The following is a 24,909-nucleotide window of genomic DNA, read 5'->3' on the forward strand; positions in this document are numbered from 1 at the left end:
GTGTGGTAGATTTTAATAAGATTTTAATAATATTGGTGAGGAGCCAAATTACAAAACGCCCTAGAATACGGAGTACAAAACCTCAGAGACAAAATAAAACCCATGAAAACATAAGAGCACTTCAGAACGGTAATAATCTTTAGGATAAAGAACCCATTTTCTCAACAAAGCTACTGAGCATGTTTAATAAAAATTAAAGGAGATTAAAGACGAGGCGCACCCAACCGCATCCCTGAGCCGCAGCGATTGGGAAGGTGAGCTCCCGTTACCAGTAGATCTGGAATAAACCAGCCCGAGGCAGCTGAATTCCCTCACATTTCACTTACAGGGTGGGAATCAATGGACCCCCGGTCGTAGCGCAGCCTCGGACATGAACGTGTTGGCGCGCGGAGGAGCAGTGACTCTTCCACGTGGCAGAGGACGCAGGTGCGCGGGCCACCTCTGCCCACACGACCCTGCCGCCCCGGCAGCCGTGCTCTTGGGGGCGCCGAGGGGACAGGCTGTCTCCTCTGGGAACAACTCGTTCCTCAGAGAGAGTAACATAAGAGCTCCGCATGGGACACGAACCTGCAGGGGTCCCCACCCCGGAGACAGAATGCCCCAAACCCGTGGGCAGCAGGACAGCAGAAGCCGAGGAGGTGCCCCGGGCTGAGCTGTGCTCATGATTCCTCAGGACAGCTGTGCCATCCTGTCTAGGATTTTGGGGTGGGTGGGTGGCCATCTCCCTCGATGCCCTAAAGCCAGTACATCTGCATTAGCTCCTGTCATGGGGGCCCTATTTTTTTCTTTCCCCAAGGGCGCTACACGTTATGCTTCATTTGGGCCAGATGTTTGAGTCAGTGTGTCTGTTCCTTCTGCCAGGCACACAACAACAATTAGTTATTTGGCCTTCCAGCACCCGTGGCAGTGAGGAGCAGCTGTCCAGCATCCCCGCAAACCAGGAGACAAAGGGGGAGGCCCCCCACGCCAGCCCTGCACGACAGGCCATCTATAGGCTCCTCGATTTTAAACCCTAAATCAATAGTTTAAACAGATGCAGATTCCGTGTGACAAGAGAGACAGTCGGGAAGATTTGAGGCTTTCCAGTCTTCAGATGTCTCCTCTTGCTGTCCTGGCTATTAAAAAGTTATGTGTAACTTCAAGATGAAAGGCGCTAGCAGCTTCTTAGAAGAGGATAATCCCAATCTTCTGGAGATTTAATGAGATGTGACTCACTGAAGCTTCTGGCTCGGTTTGCTGTTAATTGAATCAAAGTCAATGACAATCTTGCTGCACTTTGGTGTGAATTTCCTAAACATAAGAAACAAAATATATCAAGATATTATCCAGCGAGTAGTTAAAGCCATTTGTTTACTTTGGCTTAACCTACATTTTCTGTGGGGAGGAAAAAATTTCCCGGGATTCGCTTGATATCGTCTCTCTATAGGAGCCAATTACAGTGCACCACACCGAGAGGAACACGAAGCAGAAAAGACTAAGATGGAAACAAGATGCACGGGGTGGCTCGGTCTGTCTGTTCTCCAGCTAGCTGAGTTCATGAATTATCAGGGAGTCAAAGGATTTCTAACAAGTTAGCCGCACAACATGACACCCGATTACTAGTTTTCCCAACAGATTTATCTTCCTTCCTAGGAAATTTCTGCAGCCAACTTGGAATCGCTCGAAAGCAAAAAAGAGTAAATCTTCTTTTGCCTCTTGTACACAAAGCAAAAAACAAAATAAAACAAAACAACTAGCTTTAGTGAGGAGTCATTTTTAAAGTCACGTTCTAAAAATGCAGATGTAAAATAAACCCACCGTATATTTTTACTCATTAGTGTACCTTCTGCAGCAGTTCGAAGGAAAATATTTGGGGACTAATCGTTAAACGGTTAATATCTAATTATTATTATTATGTAAATAACCTGGATTTAAAGTCTCATAAGGCTCAACAGTTCAAGAGATTCATTTCATTACGTATAACCTCTGTCCCCACTGGGGAGCACAAGGGGGAGGTAAGTTCCTAATTACAGAACCTCACTGCTGACCACAAATGCTGTAAAGGAACTGCTTTGAAAGCTTTCAGTCCCCAAAGAAGTTTCCACCATGAATCGAGACGCTTGAACTTACCTGCACGTGGAACATACCCCCAATCTTTGCCTCGCAAAGATAACCATAAAAGTCGAAACGACTTCAAATCTCAATTTAAAATGTTGCTGTCAAAAGAATTCCTGGTGTTTCAACCCAGCAGGTTACTTTCATCCTAAATTTTCGATGCCAGAGTGGTTATATTTGCAAAATTTACAAAGGTTTAATGTCCGTATTACAAAACTTGGGAATTTTACCGTTTCTCGCCACCAGAGTAATGTAGTCCAAGCCCCGGAAAGCTACCAACACTTAAGTGCAGTATCATCGGTCAAGACTGACTTCAGCTACTTCTGTCACTGCTGTTAAAAACACACCCCCACCATCACCTTGAGATCCTCAGTGCATCGCATTTAAAAAGACGCTTCCAAGTGTGGAGTCAGGATCACAAGCAGAAATTAAACGTCAGCCAAGGTCAAACAGGTGTCTTCATTCAGCCTCCCACGACCTTCTCCCCAAGCTCTTCCCGCTTACCTGAAGGCCACCCCAGCCATATCAAACAGGCGCCTCGCGGCCGTCATCTCATCACTATCGTGGTATTTATCAGATATGAAAATAACTTCTTTTATCCCTTCAAAGGCAACGAGAGAAGGAGCCCCATTAGTGTATACACGCACAGCTACTGCGGCAGACGCGCAGGGCCCGACGGAGCCCCGCGGCGTCCGTGATGAATCACTTTTCCCCAGCGTGCTCGCCCACAATGTCCACGGACTGAAATTACATTTCTGCCGCGTTCCAATACAGCAGACGATGGATTATATTTAATATGCCCTCCAGTCTTTATGGATTTTTTTTTAACAAATGCAAAGTGAAAACATGTCAAGTAGTCAAGCCTTGATCCGATTAACAAATTTTCTTTACTGCAGGCAATCAAATTTCTTTATTCACAAGGAAACTGGTCTTAACACAAGAGGCTGATGGGGGCGGGAGAAGTGGAAAGCGCTGGCAAAAATCCGACGTAAGTGCCACCATGCTTCCGAAAATGGCTCCAAGAACTGATTCCGGCCCCAAGAACTGATTCCAGCCCACCCCACTGAGAGCAGATCCATTTTCTTTCCCTGTCCCCCAGGGCGGTGCTGACGGGAGGGCCAAGAGTCTGGGGGGCACTTGAGACAGCCCTGCTCCTCCACCAGCCTCCGAAGGGGCTACGCAATGGCTGACCCTGCCGGGGGGTCACGCACCGCCAGGGTGGGAGCCCACGACATTCTTTACCAGGGGCTGGCCTCTGATTCCGATACCCCCGGACCTCTTCTCCTCAGAGACCCATGGGCTCATGATAAACAGCCCCTTTAAACCACACATCTGGCTGACATGATAAGTCTTTAAATCTCAAGCTGAGAGTTTTATGGAGACAAAGTGTAGCTGAATCTCAGATGTGACAGTATGAAAAAGGTGAAATATTCAGAATACAATGGTGCAGATTTATGGTAACTGTAATGTAAGGAAAACTTACAGCGGTACCATTTGAGTCTGATGACATTTATATGCAAAGATATGTTTAGGTCCTAAAACATCTACCATATATTAATACAAATTAAAATTTCATAGAGAGACTCCCAGCTGACCTTGCTTCTGACAGAAGTTCGTTTCTCTCCCTCCCCCGAATCTGTGCACGACATGTCAGAGAACAGTAAATTGGCAGTAATTATATGCAATGCCTGGGCTGTTTGTTGGCAGCTTGCAGTTTAAGAAGTTGCGAACTAAATTAAAAACATGCTAAGAATCACAGAGGATGCAATTAGTCTTCGAATACCTGGCACCGTTCAAAAAACAAAACAGGACATATCTTGCAAAGCTGATAGTGCGATTACTGTAGATGGAAACAACAGCAGTTTCAGATCAAGCACTTGTGCGCTGAGCTGCTGACGGGCAGGCAGCAACGCAAACGTGACCCACGGAACGGGCCCGGCTCCTACCGGCCTGGATGATGAGCTTCGCACATTCATTACACGGGAACAAGGCGACATACATGGTGCAGCCTTTCACGTCGGCTGAGTTTTTGTTCATGATGGCGTTCAGCTCGGCATGGCACACTGTGGGTTCGAAAGAGAAGGAAAGAAAGACTTACATCGCCACTCACAAGGAATTTACCAACGCTGCTAAAGCATTGCACTCGCCCCTCTGAAAAAACATACATAATAGACTCAATTTCTTTTTTTTTTTTTTAAGATTTTATTTATTTATTTGACAGAGAGATAGAGACAGCCAGCGAGAGAGGGAACACAGCAGGGGGAGTGGGAGAGGAAGAAGCAGGCTCATAGCGGAGGAGCCTGATGTGGGGCTCGATCCCAGAACGCTGGGATCACGCCCTGAGCTGAAGGCAGACGCTTAACGACTGAGCCACCCAGGCGCCCCAACAGACTCGATTTCTTAAACACTGATGAGAAACGGGAAGTCCCGAGAACACCAAACGAGGGCCATGTGGTCTGACAGGTTGGCGAGTAGCCGCAAAACCGTTCGCTGTGGCAGTCTGCGGTCTGTAAGCACCTCGAGCAGCCAGGAGAGGCCAAGGTCAAGTATCCTCACCCACCCTAAGCACAGTAAGAGCTCATGGCTCCACGAGACCCTGGGGTATGGGACCGAGCGCATAAAATGGCTCATTTGTGTGCTGATATGCACACGCAGGGATATTTGCTGTGACCGCGAAGAGGGCAGGGTGCCGTTGAAGAGCAAGGGAATCAAGAAGTGACGCTGGGCACTTCCATCCCGAGGGATTTCCTTCGCCTCTCGGCTCTCGGCCCACATGCGAAGGCTGTTGGCAGGTAACCAGTGGTTATCTTACGTTAAGAAAAACCTTCGTCCGCTTAATGAAAAGTCAAGTTCTTGCTGTCACGGCCCATTCCACCACGGATCCCCGAAGAGTGCTGCGAGGTCATTCGCAGACCTGCCTGGATTCCGAGTTAAAGGGGGCACCCTCTTCTCCTCTCCTGCAACCTGTAAGCCCAGCCGTCTCCCCAGGCGTTGGGCAGGTGTCGCACCACCGAACCTACCAGGGCGCGCCTCCTCTCAAGGAAACACTCCTCACAGCTCGGATGGAGTTTAGACTCCCCTACCTGCGCCGGGAGGTCCCCCTATTGCTCTCTTATGCTGTTACTTGAGTTTCTGGGCGCGCTGCTGAAACTCTAGTGTCATGTCCATGGGGCAGTGATTTGCAAACCTGTCTGCACTCATCTGGGGTGTGGCCTGGGATTAAGAGATTCCCCCCTGCTTCTAACGTGCAGATGCATCACAGAAACACAGCGTTGCGGAATCCTCTGGTAGCTCCTAGGAGACCTAACACACACTGAGCACACGAGTGCTAAAGGAAATGTTTGTGGAACAAATTAATGACAATCTGGCCATGGTCCAAATCATACAAAACTGCCGGAATTATGCACATGGGGGCCCTCGAGGGGACCCCCGCCCCTACCCTCTCCAACTCACCAACCTTCTGCACTGAACACCTTCTTCTGGAAGCATGGAAACCTTAAGGAAGAGTAGCCTAAACTCATAGCTCTTGGGCATTTTAGCCCTGACGTACTCACTTAGTCAATGACCCTTTATTAAGATCACAGCCCATCAGAGAATAATCCCTGCTGGCAGGCCACAGAGGGACCTGTGCCACTCTCCCGGGGACGACAGGAAAGAGAGAAGAAAGGCTCCCTGGCTCAGTGGCCTTGAGGATGTTGGCCTCACAGAGGCCCCTTCAGCCCTGTCTACTTCCCTAGTGACCAAGATGTTCCCAAGCTTGGTATTAAAAACAATTAGATGTAATTGTTTCTTTTATTTCCCCCTTGAGGGCAGAGACCGGTCTTCCAGGTTCTTTGTAACTCCCCCCCCCCCCAGTCTAATGCGTGCCATGAACAGAATGGGTGTTAAAATATTTACTGAATGAATAAAGGAGGAGACGCAGATTCCAATTACTGATGGTGACACGGAGGATACAGAAAGTCCTCTTAAATTCAAATATCAAGAAGATGCTTTCTCATCTAATAAATATTTTTGGATAGTGTTGGCATTAATCTTCAGAACTACAGACCTGAGTCTGTTCAGAGACACGGTTAATACCGTCTTCTCTTTTGAATCTCCAAAAAAACGGTCACATTGACTGCAACTGTCTTCCTCTGATTCATCTGAGGCAGTCTGGGATAAAATTGAATATTGTATGGTCTGGATTCATTAATGAAAACTACCACGTGAAACAGATTCTCTTGGGCTGCATCCCACATCTCTGTATAAAGGGTGGTTGATAGAAGTAATACCTGGGGTCATCAACAGAATTCCTTTCTCTTAGCTACAAAATCACAAGAAGAAAAATACAAAGCTTCTTTTTAGAAACATGAGGTCTACTGGGCTGTATGAACAACTGAGTGTCGGGCACACAGGAGACTCTACTTTTTTTTAAGTTTTAAGTTTTTCCTTTTGATCTTAATTTTTTTATTTAAATTCAATTAATTAACAAATAGTGTATTCAAGGCCCAGTTGCCGCTTGAAGCCTTGTGACCCTCAACAAGGCCTGTCCTTCGGGTGGGCGGGAAGAAGAGACTCTGAGAAAGCCCATTTCCAGCTAACTACATAAAAGTGAGTTTTGAAATACCAAATAATCTAATTTCTAGCTTTTTCCTATTGTGTGTCCAGTTTCCTCCCTCCTTCCTCTAGAACAGTGGATCTTCTCCAAGACAATAAATATTTTATTTATTTATTTGACAGAGAGAGAGACAGCCAGCGAGAGAGGGAACACAAGCAGGGGGAGTGGGAGAGGAAGAAGCAGGCTCCCAGCAGAGGAGTCTGATGTGGGGCTCGATCCCAGAACGCCGGGATCACGCCCTAAGCCAAAGGCAGACGCTTAAGGTCTGAGCCACCCAGGCGCCCCTAAGACAGGCTCTTAACAGCAAATCATGAGCCTTCTCTCCTACGGCCAAGGGCAAGAGGCAGCCTTGGCCCAGCCCCCCTGGAGGCACGAGCTCCTCCTGACTCAAGTTCTCTTCATTCTGCGTGTCCCTGGTCTCCACTCTCAGAGGCCGTCTTGTGAGCATTTCAGATCTCTTTTCTTCTTCCTTTCGAGATGAAATTGTCCTGCCTACAACTGCAAGACTAACTTATTTTTTAAATAATCATCTCTTGACTTCATCACGCAGATACAACCTCTAGATTTCGCTAAACCAATACTTTTCAAACTGCAGGTCAAGAAATCAGTTCAGTGAGTTACAAACAGCTTTTGTCCCTTTTTAATGAAATGGATGAAAACAGAAGAGATCGGAATGCGTCCCACATGGCAAAGGTTAAGTCCCGTTCTTAAACACTGTCTGAGGTGTGTGTGTGTTTCAGGTGTGAACTATGTTTGCCGGGTTGCCATGTAAATGCCATGTAAAAAGTGTGTAACTATGGGGGCGCCTGGGTGGCTCAGTTGGTTAAGCCTCCGACTCTTGGTTTTGGCTCAGGTCATGATCTCAGGGTCGTGGGATCCAGCCCCGTGTTGGGCTCACGCTCAGCATGGGGTCTGCTTAAGACACCCTCTCCTTCTCCCTCTGCCCCTCCCTGCGTGCGTGCTCTCTCTCCCTCTCTCTCTCTCAAAATAAATAAATAAATAAATAAATCTTTTTTAAGAAAGTATGTAACTATGGCAACCTGTTGATTTCTGTAATAATGTTATTAATATTTACAACCACCGGGGGGAAAAAGAGGCCCTGATTTGTAGAATCTGCTGATCTCAGTGGTGTGGCTACTCCCACATGGCCAATTTCAGGGTCCCGGCATGACCGAGAATTGGGAAGAGAAATGCAGGGTCTGCTCAGGTGAGCTGGTACGAGCCAGCTCCCACATACCCCCCTGCATGGCCTTACCTTCACCCAACCCCAGTGCCTCTCTGGTTGCAGTCTCTGGATTCGCCTGCTGCCAGGCCCTCAATTAATGACAGCTCTCCCCCGAAACCCCCTCAGGCACCAGACCCTGTGGAGTCCCCTACTTTTCTGTGGGTCCTTTTCTTTTTCTCGCCTTTCGGGGCATCTTCCCAGGTTCCATCCTCCTCTTCCATTTTTCTCCTGTAGCCACCAAGTATTCATGCATTTGTAGATTCTCAGAGAGCAGAATGATTTAGTAAAACCCAGTGTCCTATCTTCTCCTCGGGCCTTTGCTTTGGATGGTCTCAGGCTTCTCTGTGACTTTTCTCACTATGATAAATACTCCATAGATATCTGACAGCAAGACGTGAAGGAATAAGTGTATCTTTTTCTAGTGCTAGCATTTTTATGGTGTCGCCCGGCAAGAATTACAAGAGCTACCAATATGTGAGAGCAAAAACCAACCAACGAGGAGTGGTTCTGTTCCTGACCTTGACAGGTGGGCAGCTTTTACACTTGTAGTAGGAACAGGACCGGGTATCCCAAACATACAGTCCCCAGGAAGTATTCATAAGATAGCTAAATTGTCCCCCAAAAGGACAGATCTGCCAAGCACCTCCCCAGAATTCTGCATCTACGACTAAGCAATAAGCAAAAGAAATCTCCAAATACTACAAGTTCTGTTTGATAAGTGCCAAGAGTGACACCAAACCTTTCAATTATCCTCACCACTGTTTAAAAGGAAAAGAATCAAATGCTGAAAATATCAGATCAGTGCTTATAAAGTTCTTGATTGCCAGAAGGAGAACCTCTGCTTCAGGTAATTATAAGACACTTCATATGCTTTGGTCTTTTTTTTTTTTTCTTTTCTATTACTAACTGTCAGAATTCAGAACTGCATTAACCTTGGACCATTGAGAAGAGATCGTATAATTAGAAAACTGTTATTTCAAATTCCCTCTTACTAGGGCTTGATTAATCCTTACTGTCTCAGGTAGGCGGTTCTCCCGAAGTTTGACAAATTAACAGGATATATTCCATCCTGGCTAGATTTAAGAGATTCGACATTTATGGATTTGACTTTCGTCTCATTTGATACAAGACTAAGACAGCATCTATTTTAGATAGTACTATTATTAAGGTTACTTAAACAGGCTTTTCTTAAAAAAAAACGAAACCCAAATAATGCTAAACAAAGGCCAACTGCGGCACAAATAATCGAGTGGTAATGGCGTGGCTCTGCCCTCACCTCCTGTGTGCTGCTGGGCCGGGATGGGAAATACCGGGCCTGACAAAATTTGGAGTCAGGAAAACTAAGCTTCTCTTCTGGTTAAAGAAACTCTCTGGGTTGGTTAAAACTCCCCCATTTTTTGTGGTACAGAATTTTACCTGAAGAAAATGACTTTCTCAGGCCTGAGGGGTGTTCTGCCAAGGGGGCCCTGAAATGGGGGGCAGCTGGCGTGGCAGCTCCGTGAGGGGCGGCTGAGAGGGTCACACTTAGAGCACCTGTTGCCCCGGCCAGTTCCTGCACCGCTCTCTGCCAACACTCTCCAGGCTGGACTGTCTCTGGGGAAGTCAAGACTCCTCAGCAAGTCTCCGGGGACATGCGCCTCGGCCCCTGACCTCGAAGGATCTCGGGCTGTGTGGGCACCCATGTGAAAAGCACAGACAGTTCACTCACTGACAAGCCAGAGGGACAGGACAGCACTCAAGGACCAAGAAGCATCTGCTCATGGCCTTCCAGAATGAAAAGGTGGGAGGTTTCACCCTGCAGTTAATAACTGACATGACATGGGGTACCCGAGTTCAAAGTTGACCCTGTGCATTTTTAAAAATAACTCTGTGTTAATTTTTACAAGATATTCCACTTCTTTTTATCATTACCTCTTGAAATAGGGATCTAAGTGCTTTTATTTCAGGGGTCCTCTAGCTGTCAGAGTCACTGCACCCCCAGTGCGTCTCTCTGTCGGGGCTCAGGCACCCGCTTTCCTGTGCTCGAAGCCCCACAGACTTGAAAAGTCCACTGAGGGCGGGGCATGTACTTGCTCCTCTAACAGATCCATTTAGGGAACGGGGGCTTCTGGAGCTAAAATGGAATTTCAACTACTTATTTCTTAATTATTGAAAGATATCCTGACAGGGCCTCATACATCACTGCCGGCCTCCAAAGTACCTATCCTTCAAGTCAATAATTTAATAACACCGTAGCCTTGACATTTAACCCCCCGCCCCCGCCCACCTACCACACCCCTGGAGTACCACCCCAAATGCGACCACTGTTCACTGTTCCGGCTACTCCGAAATCCAAAACAAACATCGCTAGAATTTAGCCCCCGGGGAAGGTCAAAGTTCAAATCTCCCCTTGGTGAAGTTTCCATACCTGTAAAGCAGCAACCAGACTCAGGATCAGAGTTTTCCAAGGATTTGAGCTAAGGGTGGGGGAGGGAGGAAGGACAAACAACTTGGAAACAGCAGTTGCATCGCGTCCTGAAGACAACCCCAGCCACACGGGCCCGTGGACCATGTCGACCACGCGCAGCCTCTGCTCCCCAACACCCCAAGGCCCCCCTGCCCGTAGTCTTCCTCTCTGACCCTTCCTGGCGTGCTCCAAAGCATATCTCACTCTTGGGGCTTCTAGAACAGAGCTCTGCCACCCCCAGCCAGAGGAGCGTCCCTCTGTACTGGGCGGCAGCAGGGAGAGGACACAGTTCTAAACTGTAGGCATTTCCCGAAGACGGGTAGTGATGAGTTCTGGTCGCAGGCGGCGGGCTCACAAGGCTGGGCCCCAGGGCTGCGGGAGCAAGTGAGCCCAGGCCTTGAGCAGCTCAGGCCCCACCAGGTGGGAGATGCCTGAGCTCTGAGCAAAAGCCTACAAGTACCAGGGAAGGGGCACCGAAGAAGGCCAGTAGTGGGAAGAGGCAGGAAACGGGCTGACAGGTGAAGGGTGACAGGTGCCATGGTGCACTTCTGCCTCACCTACCACGCCCCGTGCTCAGAACCATACACCACTGCTCCCTGGCCCACCCCATGCACTTAGTGGTCTTTCCATCTGGAACATGGAAGTAACCGGGCCTCACAACCTTCTGGCTTTGAGGGACACACAATTCCAGCAGAGAGATGTGATTATGACAGCGCTAAGTGAAAATAAAAACAGGTAACAGAGTTAAGACAGAGGAAGCCAGCCCCACACCTGGAAAATGCCTGGAATCTGTTCCGTTCCCGCCCCGCGCCCAGAGAGGAGGTCTCTAGCAGAAGAAAATGACAGCAGAAAGGCATTCTGGCCGGGCCGGGAAGACGGAGATGGGTCACTGACTCAGAAGGCAGCCAAATCCTCCAGGCTCCGGGCGAAGCACCAAATCCCAGGGCGCCCCACCTGGGGGGATGGGGGGGAACCTCCCACCTCCACTCCTCCAACGTGCCCTGGGGCTAGGCGAAAGGCACCCGGGTCCTGTGCCAGCTGATGGCTCTGCCTGGCCCTCGCTGCCTCCCTGCGTGTCCCCTCGGCCACTCCTCATAGGCCCTGCCTCCTCCACCCGCTAATTCTAGGCCTTACTCCCCCTTGTGGAGCCTCACTCTCCCAGCCTGTGAAATGGAAAGAAAAAAATCCATTTTGGTGACTAAGGTCCGTGAAGAGCACGGCACAGAGTGGCAACCTGGTGAATGCTCGTGATCCCCAAGCTCTCCTGCCCGGGCTGCCCACCTGAGACCCGGCAGCCCCGGGCTCGGAGATGGGAGAGCAGCCATTTCTTTTTCTCTCCCTCTTACCCTGGTCCCCATCCCCTGCCCCATTCCTCACTGCCTCTTGCGAAGCCTGCTGGCAGCAACTCATGGCACCCAGGGGAGCCACTTAGCCCCAGTGGTAGTGCTTAGGGCTAAAGAGATTTCTGACTGTGGTGTTTCCATTATTGACAATAAAGCCCCCAGAACTCTAATTACATGGCTTCCCTATGTGCTAAGGGCACACAATCAGGTCAGAGGGAGGAGGGTGTGGAAATGCTGCATTTCCTCGATGGGGAAGCCATGCCCAACTCCCTTCCTACTGTTCACGTGAAATACATGTTTGATGCCTAAAATGTACTCAAGAAACATGAATAGAAACAGAACACGAGGGGCGCCTGGGTGGCACAGCGGTTGGGCGTCTGCCTTCGGCTCAGGGCGTGATCCCAGCGTGATGGGATCGAGCCCCACGTCGGGCTCCTCCACTGGGAGTCTGCTTCTCCCTCTCCCACTCCCCCTGCTTGTGTTCCCTCTCTCGCTGGCTGTCTCTGTCAAATAAATAAATAAAATCTTAAAACAAACAAAAAAAAAAAAAAAAAAAAAAAAAAAAAAAAAGAAACAGAACACGAATCGCGGCTTGACAGCTTTGTAATGCAAATACACACAGTAAAGATTCCAAGCTCCCTCTCGTGTTAATAGCTTTCAAAGGGTAAACTGGGACTGAGCAGTGAGCACTGGACGAGGAGTCAGGATGTGTGTGCTCTAATTAATTCCAGCTCTGCAAGGCCCGCCTCAGGCAACTCACTGATCCCGTTTCCTCGTGCAGAAAATGGGGTTTACCCGGCCCAACTCAGGCTTCGGAGATGAGACAGGAGCCAGTGGCCCTGCCCTACTTTTCTAGGACAGGACTCCGGCAGGCCTTCTCCACCCGGCACGGCCCTCTCCTCCCTGTCTCCCCCGGGCCTGAGCCCGCTCGCGCTCCTCCTCCCTCCCTGCGCCTGCAACCTGACCTCATCCTCCACTCAGAGGCTGCAGTGGCTCCCCTGCCCCCCTCCCCCCCCCCCCCCCACTGCGCAGACCTCCGCATCGGCAGCCCAGCCGGCTGCCCCCACCCTCCACCCAGCGGCCCTCTTCTACCACTAATGAACGTGCTGCGAGGCCATCCCCTCAGACCCTCCTCTTTTTCCCCTTTCTGGATTCATCAGTCTCGAGCAGACATAGAAATCCTACTCTTGCTGTCTTCACATACAGCCCGAAGCCACCTCTCCACGCTGTCCCCATCCCCTCACTGCTGTTCCTCCTTCAGCTGGCTCTCCGCTGGCCTTCCAAGGCCACCACTCCATCGCAGCTGCTCGTGGTAGCGTCAGTAATGACCTCCAGGTCGGGAAACACCGAGGACATTTGTTACTCCACTCAAACCTCTTGGCAGCCTTCCCTGGGGCCGCCGGCTCCTGCTCCTTCGCAGAGTGCACTCCGAGGTCCCCGAGGGTGCACTCCGAGGTCCCCAAGGGCACACTCCTTCCCGACCTGCTCCACCCAACCTCTAAGCCTGGCCGATCTCAGAGATCGGCCCAGGGTCCAGCCTTGCACCCTCTCCCTACATCCCCTCACCCGCTTCCACGGCATAATGTCACCCGAATGCCAGACATGCCCACACTGATGTCTCCAGCCTAGACCTCCGTCCCCACGCACATACCCAACTGACTATGTGACATTCTACAGGGAGATTTCACAGACACCTCAAACTTCAGGGTCCACATCTTCCCCCAAACCGAGGTGCTCAGGCTGGAACTGCCTGGGGCAATCAGTCTCCCTCTAGGAGCCCCCATCACCCAGCCCTCTTGACACTGCCTCCAAAATACACCAGATTCATCTGTTCCTCTCTGTCTCCGACACCCCACTTGTCCCCGGAGAGACACACGTGCCACAGTCACTTCAGGGCTGGCATCCTTGTTTCCGCTCTTGCCCCGAACCATCCCCACGTCCCCCACACACCAACTTAATCTCGTAAATCCAAACTCCTTATCCCATGGCCCCAAACCTCATCTGGTGACTCCGACCTTGACCTTCACCCACCTTGACCTTCACTGCAAAGCCCAGGCCAAATTCTTTCCCTCCCACATAATGCTCCAAGCGCCTTCCTGCCCCAGGCTTTCACCAAGCACTCTCTCAGCAAGGAATGTCCTTCCCATCCCCAAACACTGACTTAGCCCATCTTGACCTCTGGGAACCCATCAAATCCTTCAGCTCTCAGCCTAAAAGTCACTTCCTCAGAAAGGAATATTCAACAACATCTGTTTATTTCATTCCCGTCTCCCTCCATCACTGTGAGTCTGCAAAGTCCCTGAAAACACAGACCCTGTACGTTTTATTTACTACTGCAGAGTGCCTGGCATGGGACATGCTGAGTGATGAACGACCACAGGTGAACGTCCCCTGAAAAATGTATTGTGATAGAAAATACAGTCATGATTTTTAAAAAGGAAGCAAGTGACTCGAGAACTCCCCTGTCACCAACAGGCAACTCATTATTCATAAAAGAAGAGGTGACTCATGAGTATTTGTTCCAATTCCTAAAGAGTTGTAACTCACTTGCACAAGGAAGACGACAGTGAGGAATTCTGCTTCCCTTTTTCACCTAAACTCAAAATTGATGGCATTTTGAACAAAGTCTTTTAATTGCAGAATTAAAAAATTCATGCTCAGTTATCATATTCAATATTTTAAATTTACTATGGCATCTATCATTTGGAAGAAGCACAGAGATAAAATTTACACCTCTGCTAATTGGCTAGGACCGACCCTCCAGAGAGCGTGAGCAGAGGAAGAGCGTGCGAGCCCTCACGTTCTAACTCCCTTGCTCTCACCAATATTCTCCATTCATCACGGATTTCCCGATCCCGTGTCTCAATAAACGTTGTCACACTGACTGATTCACAAAAGGATTTTGAAGTCCTTCCTCTCCATCTGGACTTAGGATCCTCTCTTGTGTCATGGAGTTCTAAACCTGCCTCCTCTACTCAGGTATTTTCTTGGACTTCAACGTGGGGTCTTTTTCTACCCTCTGACCTCTTTTCACCCAATGTCTTCGAATCTCCACGTTTGTGGGATAACCTGAACTCTTCGACCGCTCCCTTCTGCCTGTGCGTTCTGTCTCTGTCCGACTTGGAGTCATCTTAGAACTGGAGTAGGTTTCGACGGCTGGAAGGACGGAGCTCATAAAGCCTGCTTCTCTCCTTATTCATTCATCCACACACACTGATGCATATCCTCTCCGTGTCACTGCCACCAACAGCTGTTCACAGCTCGGCAGCTTTCGCCCAGGATGGCTTTGGAACCCCCTTCACAGCCCGTAAGCAGAGAAATGGCACCCTAATCGAAAAAAACCAAAGCTATACTGATTAATTTTTCCTTAGAATTCTAGCACTGAAGGACTCCTCGGTGATCATTTATTTCATAAAGATATTGAGAAGGAAATGTCAAGTTACGTGCTAACAAGCCCGCAATCACTGGATATAAACACACCACACCTGGACCCTAGGCTCCGGAAGCCTGTCTGGGGTTCTGCCTCTGGAATCTGGTCACTGATGTTTAAGCACGGTGGAGGCTTTCTTAGCTAATATGTTTGTTAGAGACATATATATATATATATATATATATATATATATATATATATGTATATAGAGACATACATATATAAAATTTCATCCAAATATTAAAAAAGGTCCTAAAAAGTAAAAGCAATATAAATATCTGCATAAATCTCTAGAAACCCAGTTTCACTGCATATTTCTAGGAGCAAACAATATATGTTATTCTACTTTTATATCAATATTAACGAAGTTAATGTTGAAATGCTGAAAATATTGAATGTTGAAAAAAAAATGCAAAAAAGACCTTAGTCATTCAGGCTGAATTCAGACCAGCTCAGCCCAAATCAGCAACAACAGATCTAGACTAGATCAACAGAACAAAGACGAAGGGAGCCCATCATTGTCAGCTACTCTGTGCACCCCCACTGCGTGGCAGCCCCAAGTTCTAGGCCAAAGACTTACCGACATTAAAAAATTAAAGTTCTATTTACCACAGGGAATATCCACTTGCACTCAGAAAATTAACGTGCTCACATACTTAAAACCTAAAATGGGTTGAATGTGACCCTGAAATTTTATTGACACTATTAAGTTTCTCAACAAACCTTTCATTTTGAGAGATAGCACAGAGATACACTTCGGCTCACTTCCTGTTCATTAATTTGGAGATTGTTACCCTTGGATTATTTAATTAAGGTTTTATTACAAATTTCCATGAAGTAAACTGGCCCTTTTTAAAACACAGACAAATGTGTGTATTTTTATGAGTAGGCTGGATCCCCACAGATGAGCATTTTGGGTTTTCCTACATACGCTTTTCTCAGAACTTGTTACTATCTATGGATGCTTTGTAGCTATTCCTAGTGAAACAATACTCTATAGCTCTACAAAAAAAGTTAACCCTGAATCTACAGACTAAAATACATAGTAAAAGGGCGCCTGGCTGGCTAGGTTGCTGGAGCATGTGACTCTTGATCTAGGGGTCTTGAGTTCGAGCCCCACATTGGGCGTAGAGGTTACTTAAAAAATAAGAAGAAGAAAATAAAATAATAAAATACATAGATAAAAATCAAATAAATTAACCCCCCCCAAATCGTGATTTATTCTTAAGACTATTTCTAAACAGTTCTATCTGAACACAAAATACCCTGAAATTAAGCTGGTTCATTTCCAGGGGGAGCCTCACACGTACGCTGTTGTATTTCCACGTTCGTCTAAACACAACGAAACCTGAGTGTGTCCCTTGATTCATAAAAATAATCGACTTTCTTTCTTTCCAGGGTAAACTCGCTCAAAGGTTTCCCATTGATTATATTCATTATTTCGTACAAAAGGTCCTCCTTAGGCACCCTGTCAGGGCCACCACTGCTAGGAGGCCGAGCAGGGAGGGATGGTGGGAATCTGCAAGTGAAATTAGAATTCTGGAGCAAAAGAAATGGCAAGTCATCAAATCCACGGATCTGCCTAACAAAACCGGAGGGCGTTCAACTTCAGCTGGCTGAAGGAACAAATTTGATCTTAATTACGAAGATGCTCTTACAAGTTTTGAAGAAGTCACAGCTTAAGAAGGACCAGCCGCCTAACTTTTTGATAAATTAGTTTCTCAAGACTAACCTTTTGGATGCCAAAGAAATATATCACACGCGTGGCAGTCAGGAAAATGTCAGTGTTCAAGGGGGTAAGGTAAATGGCTAAGTAATCACTAAAATGACATCTATGCATGCTTAACAATATGCTAAATCTAAAAAATAAAGATTAGATTTAAATGTAAAATTTAAAGCAGCACCACCACACACTGGCAAAGCTGTTGGAAGCTGCCAGGCTGCACAAGGTCTTCATGAATTCCAGCACTGGAAAGCATTATATCGCTTTTTGAGTTCTCCTGCAGAAATAGGAACTGACCCTGGAAGGAGTCCCACATCCCCATTTCTGCCTGGTGCATCCAGAGCGTGGCTACCAACCCCTCTCGGGACATCAGAACCCAGGTCCTTCCATGGTGAACAAGTGTGAGGCAGGAGGCAAAGCAATCCTGGCTTCTGGACTGATTGGGATGGAAGAGGAGGCCAGGCAAAAAGGCATGGTCACCCACCCATCCCTCACCAACAGGACACAGCACGACAAGAAAACACAGGTGAGCTTGATGAGCGGAGGGAACATGATTAAAACAACGTGAAGTTTTGAACAACGGCTCTCAAGATGAAGGATGTTGACTTCACTCTGGCTCTCTGGTCTGTAAACTATGTCATCAAAATTCCTTATGGAAACCCAAGGAAAGTGTGATATCTGAATTACCACGAGTATTTTTACCTCCATTTTATAAAATTGGTATTTTGATTAAATGTGCTTCATTCTAATGAGTTTCACAAAGAGAAAGGAACTGAATATGTCAGCTGAATACTTCATCCCAGGTTTAGCAACCACCCCCTCCTAAAAATAAAAATCTTCCAGAGCTTTTTCATACGGTTAAATTAGATCAATCTGCTGCTTCCCGGTTTTTTAATTGTCACTCATGTGAAAAAGTGTCACTTTTAACACTGACTTCTTCCTGCCACTTAATGTTACTGACATCATACTATCTTTTGGATTTTTCAGGAAAAGAATGAGATAAAAAGCAGTTTCTGTGGCAGGCGGAATTTTCATTTTCCATATTAATACTACATTATAATCAAATAGTTTCATGAAGTTTTGATCCTAAGGTTGGAAGAACCAAAACACCCTTTAAAAATGCCTCTCCAGAGACACAGCCTGGAAAAAGCTCCATCTTCCTATTATGTTACAAGTATTCTGGCTTCCCTCCTTTCCACAAAGTGTCAATCAAGACTAACGACTCTAAACTTACAGAATTAATAAGGAGAATTAAGTTGTATATGGTGTTGGTAAACCCAAACTTAACACGGCTCCCAAGCTCCGCTTCGGAGAGGTGCTAAAGCAAGCCCCGTGCATTCTGCCTCATGCTAGGTGAGGGCACCACCATGCGAGCCCCTGAGCTCCGGGCTGTTACTTCGCCTAAGCCTCTGTGAGCTCAAGGGCATGGTGCAAAGGAGAGAACAGGTGGTCCACCGTGCTGTGACCTAAGCTATCTTTCAGAAGAGCCGAATCCCCGGGCCCCACGAGAGAGACAGCTGGGTAGTGGAGGGCACTGACCTCAGAGTTAGGAGATGTCTCCCTGCCTGCGTGGCATTACAAAGGATACTTAATGTTTCTGGGCCTTTCTTTTCCCATCCATAAAAGAAACAGGCAGGCTTAGACCCTGTGGGCACAAGACTCTGAGGCACTACTACGGCTCTGCAAGGAGTCCAGTCATGGTCCATAGACTGCGGGAGAATCGTACGCCTTCTCCAAACACACACAAATGCTGTTTAATAAAGCTCAGAGTCATGCAAAGCGTTACCACGTACCTTTTGTCACCTAGGGATTGTCTTACTCAAAGGATGCTAGTGGGGGCACCTGGGGTGGCTCAGTCGGTGAGGCCTCAGACTCTTGATTTTGGCTCAGGTCATGATCTCAGTGTCATGAGATCGAGCCTCGAGTGGGGCTCCGTGCCGGGCATGGAGCCCGCTTAAGATTCTCTCTCTCCCTCTCCCCGCCACAGGGTCTCTCTCTCTCAAAAACAAAAAAAGAAAAAGAAAAAAGAAAGGAAAGAAAAAAGATGCTAATGATCTCACATATGTCTGGAATCTAAAAAAAAAAAAAAAAAAAAAAAAAAAAAAGCTCACTGATGCAGAGAACAGATTGGTAGTTGCCAGAGGTGGGGGGCAGGAGTGGATGAAATGAGGGAACAGGGTCAAAAGGTACAAACTTCCAGGTATAAAATCAGTAAGTCCTTGGGAATGTGACAACAGCACAGTGACTGCAGTGAAGAACGCTGTATTGCATATTTGAAAGTTGCTAGGAAAGCAGATCTTCAAAGTTCTCATCGCACATGGAAAAATTTTTCGTAATGATGTAAGGTGATAGACGTTGACTGCACTTCTTATGGTGATCACTTTGCCATGTATACAAATAACAAGTCATTACACTGTACACCTGAAATCTAATATAATGTTACATGTCAATTATGCCTCAAAGAAAGATAGGAAGAGTTTAACTAGCATCATATAGGGGACTTGCAAGTGCTGCTGACATTTAAAAGAGGGTCCTCATATATTCAGAAGAACAAAGAAATCGCTGGTCTGGACGATCCCCAAAGCTCCTTTAGAGGGATTAACACATCATCCGTCCTTCCTCAGCAGCTCAGCTGCCATTAATGTCAGGGAGGAAAGAAAGGGTTAAAATTAAGCCAACCCAATTCCAAACACTATAGCTGATTTTTCTAATTAACTTAATCTTAAAATGGAAGTAAAAAAAAAAAAAAAAAAAAGAACTTGCATTTTGGCCAATTATCACCAAACATTTCTATTACATCCAAAGCTATGCAAACATGTATTTCTCTGTGGCCCGAAATCCCTTGAAAAAACAAGTCTGAGTGTACAGTTGATAGCTAGTCATCCTTATTTAGACTTAAAGCCCATCTTTACATGGATTATGATGGTACTAACACTAAATGCCTTTTAAAAAGCATTGAATACTGTCGGTACATCAAAGTACAAGCCTACCCTTGTGAAAGAAAACGGTCTACATTCTAGCACAGCCACACGTAAGATGAATAATTGATAAGCAAGGGCAAGAGCTTTGAGAACCCAGAGGTAGCGTACGGAGAGTACTTTTGTACTGTAATGCACAGACCGGTGTCCTGAAACTCGGCACTACTCCGTGTATGTATATATATATCTCAGTGAAGTTGGACGAATGCCTACATGGGTTTTTTTTGTTTTTAATTCCTTTGGAAAGGAGCTCTGTAAGGTATTGCCTCCAAGCTGGGCAAAGCCAGTGTCTAACAACAAACACGATCAGCTCCTGGAGAGGTTTCGGAGTCCCAAGAAGTCAGGGGTTGCCCATGAGCGGCAAAGCCTCTGGCCTCTCGGTCACTGCCACGGTCTGCCCGGGGCTGACAGCGACGAAGAGGAAGGCACAGGTCCCGCCAGGGCAGCCGCTAAGGAACCAAGGAGGACCCCTCTACGCCGGTCCGACCCCTGGCATCTTTTACGAGAAGCCTCCGCGCGACAGACTGACACCTACAAACTCCTCCATTCAGCAAGAGGACGAAGGCCTCACGGTGGACGGGGTGAGATAACACCGGGCTGCCCTACGTCTCCCTGCGGACCTGGAACACATCAGCCTTTTCACTCTCGCGGTTTCTACGTGGGACACTGAACCGTACTGTGAAAAATGAGCTTCGCCAGGTACCTACGAACAACGGATCATTTCCCTTCCTCCTTACCATGGAAAGCTTACAGAATCACAATCAGGATGACAGAAAGTTCCTAAGTACGTTAGCACGTTCCTCATTTCAGGAGCCGCACTCGGCTACAGCGCCAAGGCTGAGAAGACGTTCCACCTTCCCCTGTCTGGGACTTGGTCCTTCCTGCTCCTGCCAGCGGGGGAGTTTTAAGAACTAACTGACCATTAAATTCCCCTAATCACTGAACTCTGTTTCATTCCGGGAAAACCCAGAGTGCTTTGCAACCCCCCACGGCCACCCTGCCCTCATTCCTCAGTTCCTTCCCCACCTCCGGGAACATTCTTTCTTTTTCTCTGGAAAACAGAACGGATGCCCTGAAACAATTTAAAAAGAAATTCAAGGGGCTTATTTAACATGATTAAGGTCCAGGAACATTAGTAAAAATATAGAAATTCTTGGCTAAGTGTAGACTTGGAATTCTTCTTGAGAAAACCCCAGAGGCCAGCCTACCATGGAAGAATCAACAAAGGAGAAAGGTCTTACATCACTCCTTGACTCTCGTTTCCTGAAGGCCCAATCTTTCCCATTTGGATGGCCTTCATCTAGTTTACTCCCAACAGAGGCGGACGGTTCACTTCCAGACAGAAACACAGGTCCTCACATTATGAAAAATCAGCGACCAGCCTGTGCAGCCCCATTCACCTCCGCTATCGCGTTAGCTGCATCTTCGCCAGGGAATTAAAGTTAAAGCGAGGCTGTGGCTTGTCTCTCCCAATCTCTGAAAGTGGTGCTTCTTGGGGCTGAGATAGTCAACAAATTCTAAGAAGCACCCTTTCCCAATTCAAAGAGGAACACCAGAGCTGGCCAGGCCAACGGTTTTCAGTTCCACACATCTGGCTTGTGGTCCGACTACCGTCTGCCCTGGGAATACAGAGCCCCCGGAACAGGAAGAAGACAGCGAACCATCCATTTTCTGATGTCCAGCTTAATGTTAGGAAAGGTGTTAGGGTTCGAAGCCGACGACCAAGAAAGAATTCTTGAGAGGTCTTTGGTGCCAAAAGGTGCAAAAAGGGGACAGGACCCGTGGGCAGAAAGAGCTGCACCGGGGTCACAAGAAGTGGCCCATTATATTTCCTCAAGTTGGGAAGGGGTTAGGGATAGCATCAGTCTCCAAGGAATTTTGGAAGCAAGGTTTCCAGGACCTTGAGCGGCCTAGCTATTGTTGGGAAAATGTCATTTATTACCGTCTAAAAAACCCTTAGTCGTGAGACCCTTCAGATGCATATGGGTGGGCCATATGCTTGGGGGATGATTGCCAACATGTATCTGGGGGGTTTAGAGATAAAGGAAGTTTCCAAAGGAATTTTTATACGTTAAAGTAGACTTACAGGATCCTGGGGGGAGGGGGGCGCTCAGGCTAAGATTGCCTTTTGCCCTTAGCAAAGTATTAACATTGAGGCAGTTGAGTCCCGAGAGGAATGTCACTCTGCCTGTTTCAAGGACTTGCCAATGGGCTGTAAATAGTAAGGAAATTTCATAATTCTTCCGCCTTTGTTTCCCACATCACAGCCCACAGTCATTTCCTACTTCTCAGAGATGAGCTTGAGATGTCCTCTGTAGGCAGAGGGGCGGAATGAACCCTGCTTCTCATCAGAGCAAAGCCCTGGCCAGTCCTTGGTTAGCTGGCTTTGCTTGCAGGTAACCAAGAAACAATCCTTGGAGTCACCGGGCACATCCCCCGCTACCCCACCAGGGGCTGGGGCCCTCGGCAGAGAAGTCTGCCATCCATGCGCTGGGATTGTAGAGCCCGGCAGGCCCACCACAGGCAGCGGACCCCTGGACCTCAGGACCAGGCTGTGCGACCACTAAGATGCTTTCCATTCACAGACTCTCTTTGAACCATTAAAGGTCAGGGGCAGGAATCTGAGGCAGGTCTAAAGGATTTTTCTTTTGTCCAGAGATGATACTTTCTGACCAGCTATCTTACTTAAGCACCACCAAGGCTCAGCCACTAAGGCAGAAGGAAAGACAGATCAGGCCCTACCGTAAGGGTATTTGGTATCCAGCTTGCTCTCCGCCGTCCTCCTCCAAGGCAATAGGTCATCGCTGCACCCGTTCGGCATTCCGTTATACCCGATGCCAACAATCTTGTTTTCTGCATTCACAATGCAGGCTCCAACCTACAGGGAAATGGGCCCAAAGGCTTGGTGACTTCACATGGCTGGTCTGCCCCTGGACAGGCAGTACACGACACCAGAAGCTTGCAGAGCCCCAAAGAGAGCACGCGGCTTCCGGCGGTGTGTGAAGAGCCCTCTATCCCCTCGCCTGCTTTCTGTGGCAGCTCCCAAGCCAGAGAAAGCAGACTCCCTAACTCCAGAGGGGGTCCAAGAAGCTGTGAACAGTGGCATGTGAAAAACGGAAGCCCCCAGGGATAAAGCACAAAAGACAGACTTCCTCTGCCTTTAAGTTGCCAAGCATCCACTGAGGGTCTTCCTGCTGTGATTTGTTCATTTCCAGGTATCTCTGTGTCTGTGAGTGTCCAACGCTCTCCTAGGAAACTCACTTACCTGTGAATTTGGATCTTTGCTTCTCTGTGCTGATAAGAAGGCCACTGCCATGAAATACTCGGGCCATTCCAAATAGTCATCACGTTTTTTGCAGGGAACTTCACTCATGCTGGGTCTAGAAGGAAAAGAGTGGTTGAGAAAAGCACTTCGGTACACCTGCTTTCCAGGTCAACGCAACCACATGTCCACTTTGGATCTGCAAAGTCAGACAATTTCAGTTACATTTATCTGTCAGAAATCATAGATTGTGGGACCTCAGAGAGTGTCTGGCCTTAAGAAAAAAATTAAATTTATGTTACTATTCCAGCAGTTTGGATTTGGCACGTAGAGTTTCACGTTCCCAAATACTACATCTATGTACTGCTTGCTCATAGGATTTTTTTCAATTTCCTACAAATGCCTGCCCCACAAGTTGGTCTTGTCCATCACCTCCCTCCCTTAGGAAATAGAGCCAACACAAGAGGGAGGGAGGGAGAAAGGAGAACATTCATTGACCATCTACTATCTTTCAGACACTGTGAAGGGTTATACACATCATCTCACTCAAGCCTCAGTCCTAACAAAGGTAGTAACATCCCATCTTACAGAGACTCCCCTAAATCACACCGGATTATTATCCATGCCAGTCAAATTCCCCTGGAGCTGTCCCAGCTCTGATACTAACGAGGTAATCTGTCCCTTTCCCCCTTAGCTTCCCCAGATGAAAACAGAAGTTATCAACTCTGAGTACTGAATCAAAGGAGAAACAATGAAAAGTGTCAAGTGCTGTTATTACTGAGGCAAAGTTTTAGTAACGTGGTCTTCACTCTCTCACAGGCAGGCTCGAGCTGTTCTAGGACAGGGGGAGCCCCTGAAACTTCCAGTAAGGGCTGGGGTCCTTTCAAGGGAAACTAAACAGCACGACGGAGGAGGGCAACAGAAGATCTGAGTATGTATCGCTGAGCCTTCTTGAGCATCTGGGTGGAAGGGAGATGTGACTTTCCCAGCACTTGGGTTTCAGCCTCTAGCCCTTGGCTTAAACCGGGCAGCGCGGCAGTGCCTCAGACGGGGACGCAGGGAAAAAGTCGCTACTGGGAACCATGATTATCCACGGACTGTGTTGCCCAAATTCTAAGAAGCCTATAAGCCCTCCTAACACCAAGCGATGCTGGACTGCACTGGTTCACCGCCGGCTCAAGGGTTAGCATCCATGCTGCAGGGTGCCAGTTAAGTGCCCACGAAACAGCAGGTGGGAGGGGAAGAGAGGGAAAGGAAGGTATTACTGCAACGTCGCTTTAACGCTCACTGGAGACCCGAAACCCAGCTGCAGCAACAAGAGGGACGCTGCTCCAGGGGGACACATCTGGTACCCTGCCGGGACAGAACCCACGCTCCTCCGCCCGCACCCCTGCCGGAGTCCGAGCCGGGCGAAACCAGGCACCCCGAGCCCCCACGTGGGCGCAGGAAGTGCCTGCCAGTCTCAGCCTCCAGTCCCACCCGCCCTCGGTTTCCTGGAGGGAGCAAGTCTCAAGTACCCGGCCCTCCGGCTCGCCATCGTTGGCCCCGAGGGAGGTTTCCCCGGGAGGGGGGGAACCTCGGGCTTCCCGGCCCTGAGCCCCGCCACCGGCCGGGCGTCCCGCACCCCCGCGCCCAGCGCTCGCGCGGCGCCGCGGGGCGCGCAGGCCGCGTACCGCACGGCAGGGCTGGCCCCCGGCTGGTCCTCCGCTGCGGGTCCACGCTCGCAGGCCGCCGCCGCCGCCCCGCCGCCGCGCGCGCAGGGAAAGGAAGTCGGGAGAAGAGGCGGGGCCGCGGCGGGGCCGGAAGGTGAC

At 48.3% G+C, this 24,909-nt stretch overlaps 1 protein-coding gene across 2 annotated transcripts; it reads right to left on the minus strand.

Moving 5' to 3' along the window:
- DCTD (dCMP deaminase) lies at positions 1 to 24,863 on the minus strand. Of its 2 annotated transcripts, none has more exons than XM_026508557.4 (6): positions 24,772 to 24,863; positions 23,102 to 23,216; positions 22,579 to 22,714; positions 4,041 to 4,157; positions 2,599 to 2,695; positions 1 to 1,290 (listed from the first exon to the last, which is right to left on the minus strand). In XM_026508557.4, the coding sequence occupies exons 2-6, from the start codon at positions 23,207 to 23,209 to the stop codon at positions 1,212 to 1,214; spliced, it is 537 nt and encodes a 178-aa protein (XP_026364342.1). In that variant the 5' UTR covers positions 23,210 to 23,216; positions 24,772 to 24,863; the 3' UTR covers positions 1 to 1,211. The 2 variants fall into 2 exon arrangements, with proteins under 2 accessions (XP_026364342.1, XP_044243519.1); XM_044387584.3 differs by lacking the exon at positions 24,772 to 24,863 and adding an exon at positions 24,616 to 24,720.
- Positions 24,864 to 24,909: the final 46 nt, after the last annotated feature.

This window comes from Ursus arctos, unplaced genomic scaffold (genome assembly GCF_023065955.2).
Source record: "Ursus arctos isolate Adak ecotype North America unplaced genomic scaffold, UrsArc2.0 scaffold_27, whole genome shotgun sequence".
NCBI lineage: Eukaryota > Metazoa > Chordata > Mammalia > Carnivora > Ursidae > Ursus > Ursus arctos.

Excerpts from the sequence above, each read along its gene's own strand:
- DCTD (XM_044387584.3), bottom strand. The coding sequence starts at position 24,635 with ATGGCGAGCCGGAGGGCCGG. Across the intron at positions 23,217-24,615 it reads ATGGCGAGCCGGAGGGCCGG|ACCCAGCATGAGTGAAGTTC; the intron begins GTACTTGAGACT and ends TTTTCCTTCTAG. Across the intron at positions 4,158-22,578 it reads GGATACCAAATACCCTTACG|TGTGCCATGCCGAGCTGAAC; the intron begins GTAGGGCCTGAT and ends TCGAACCCACAG.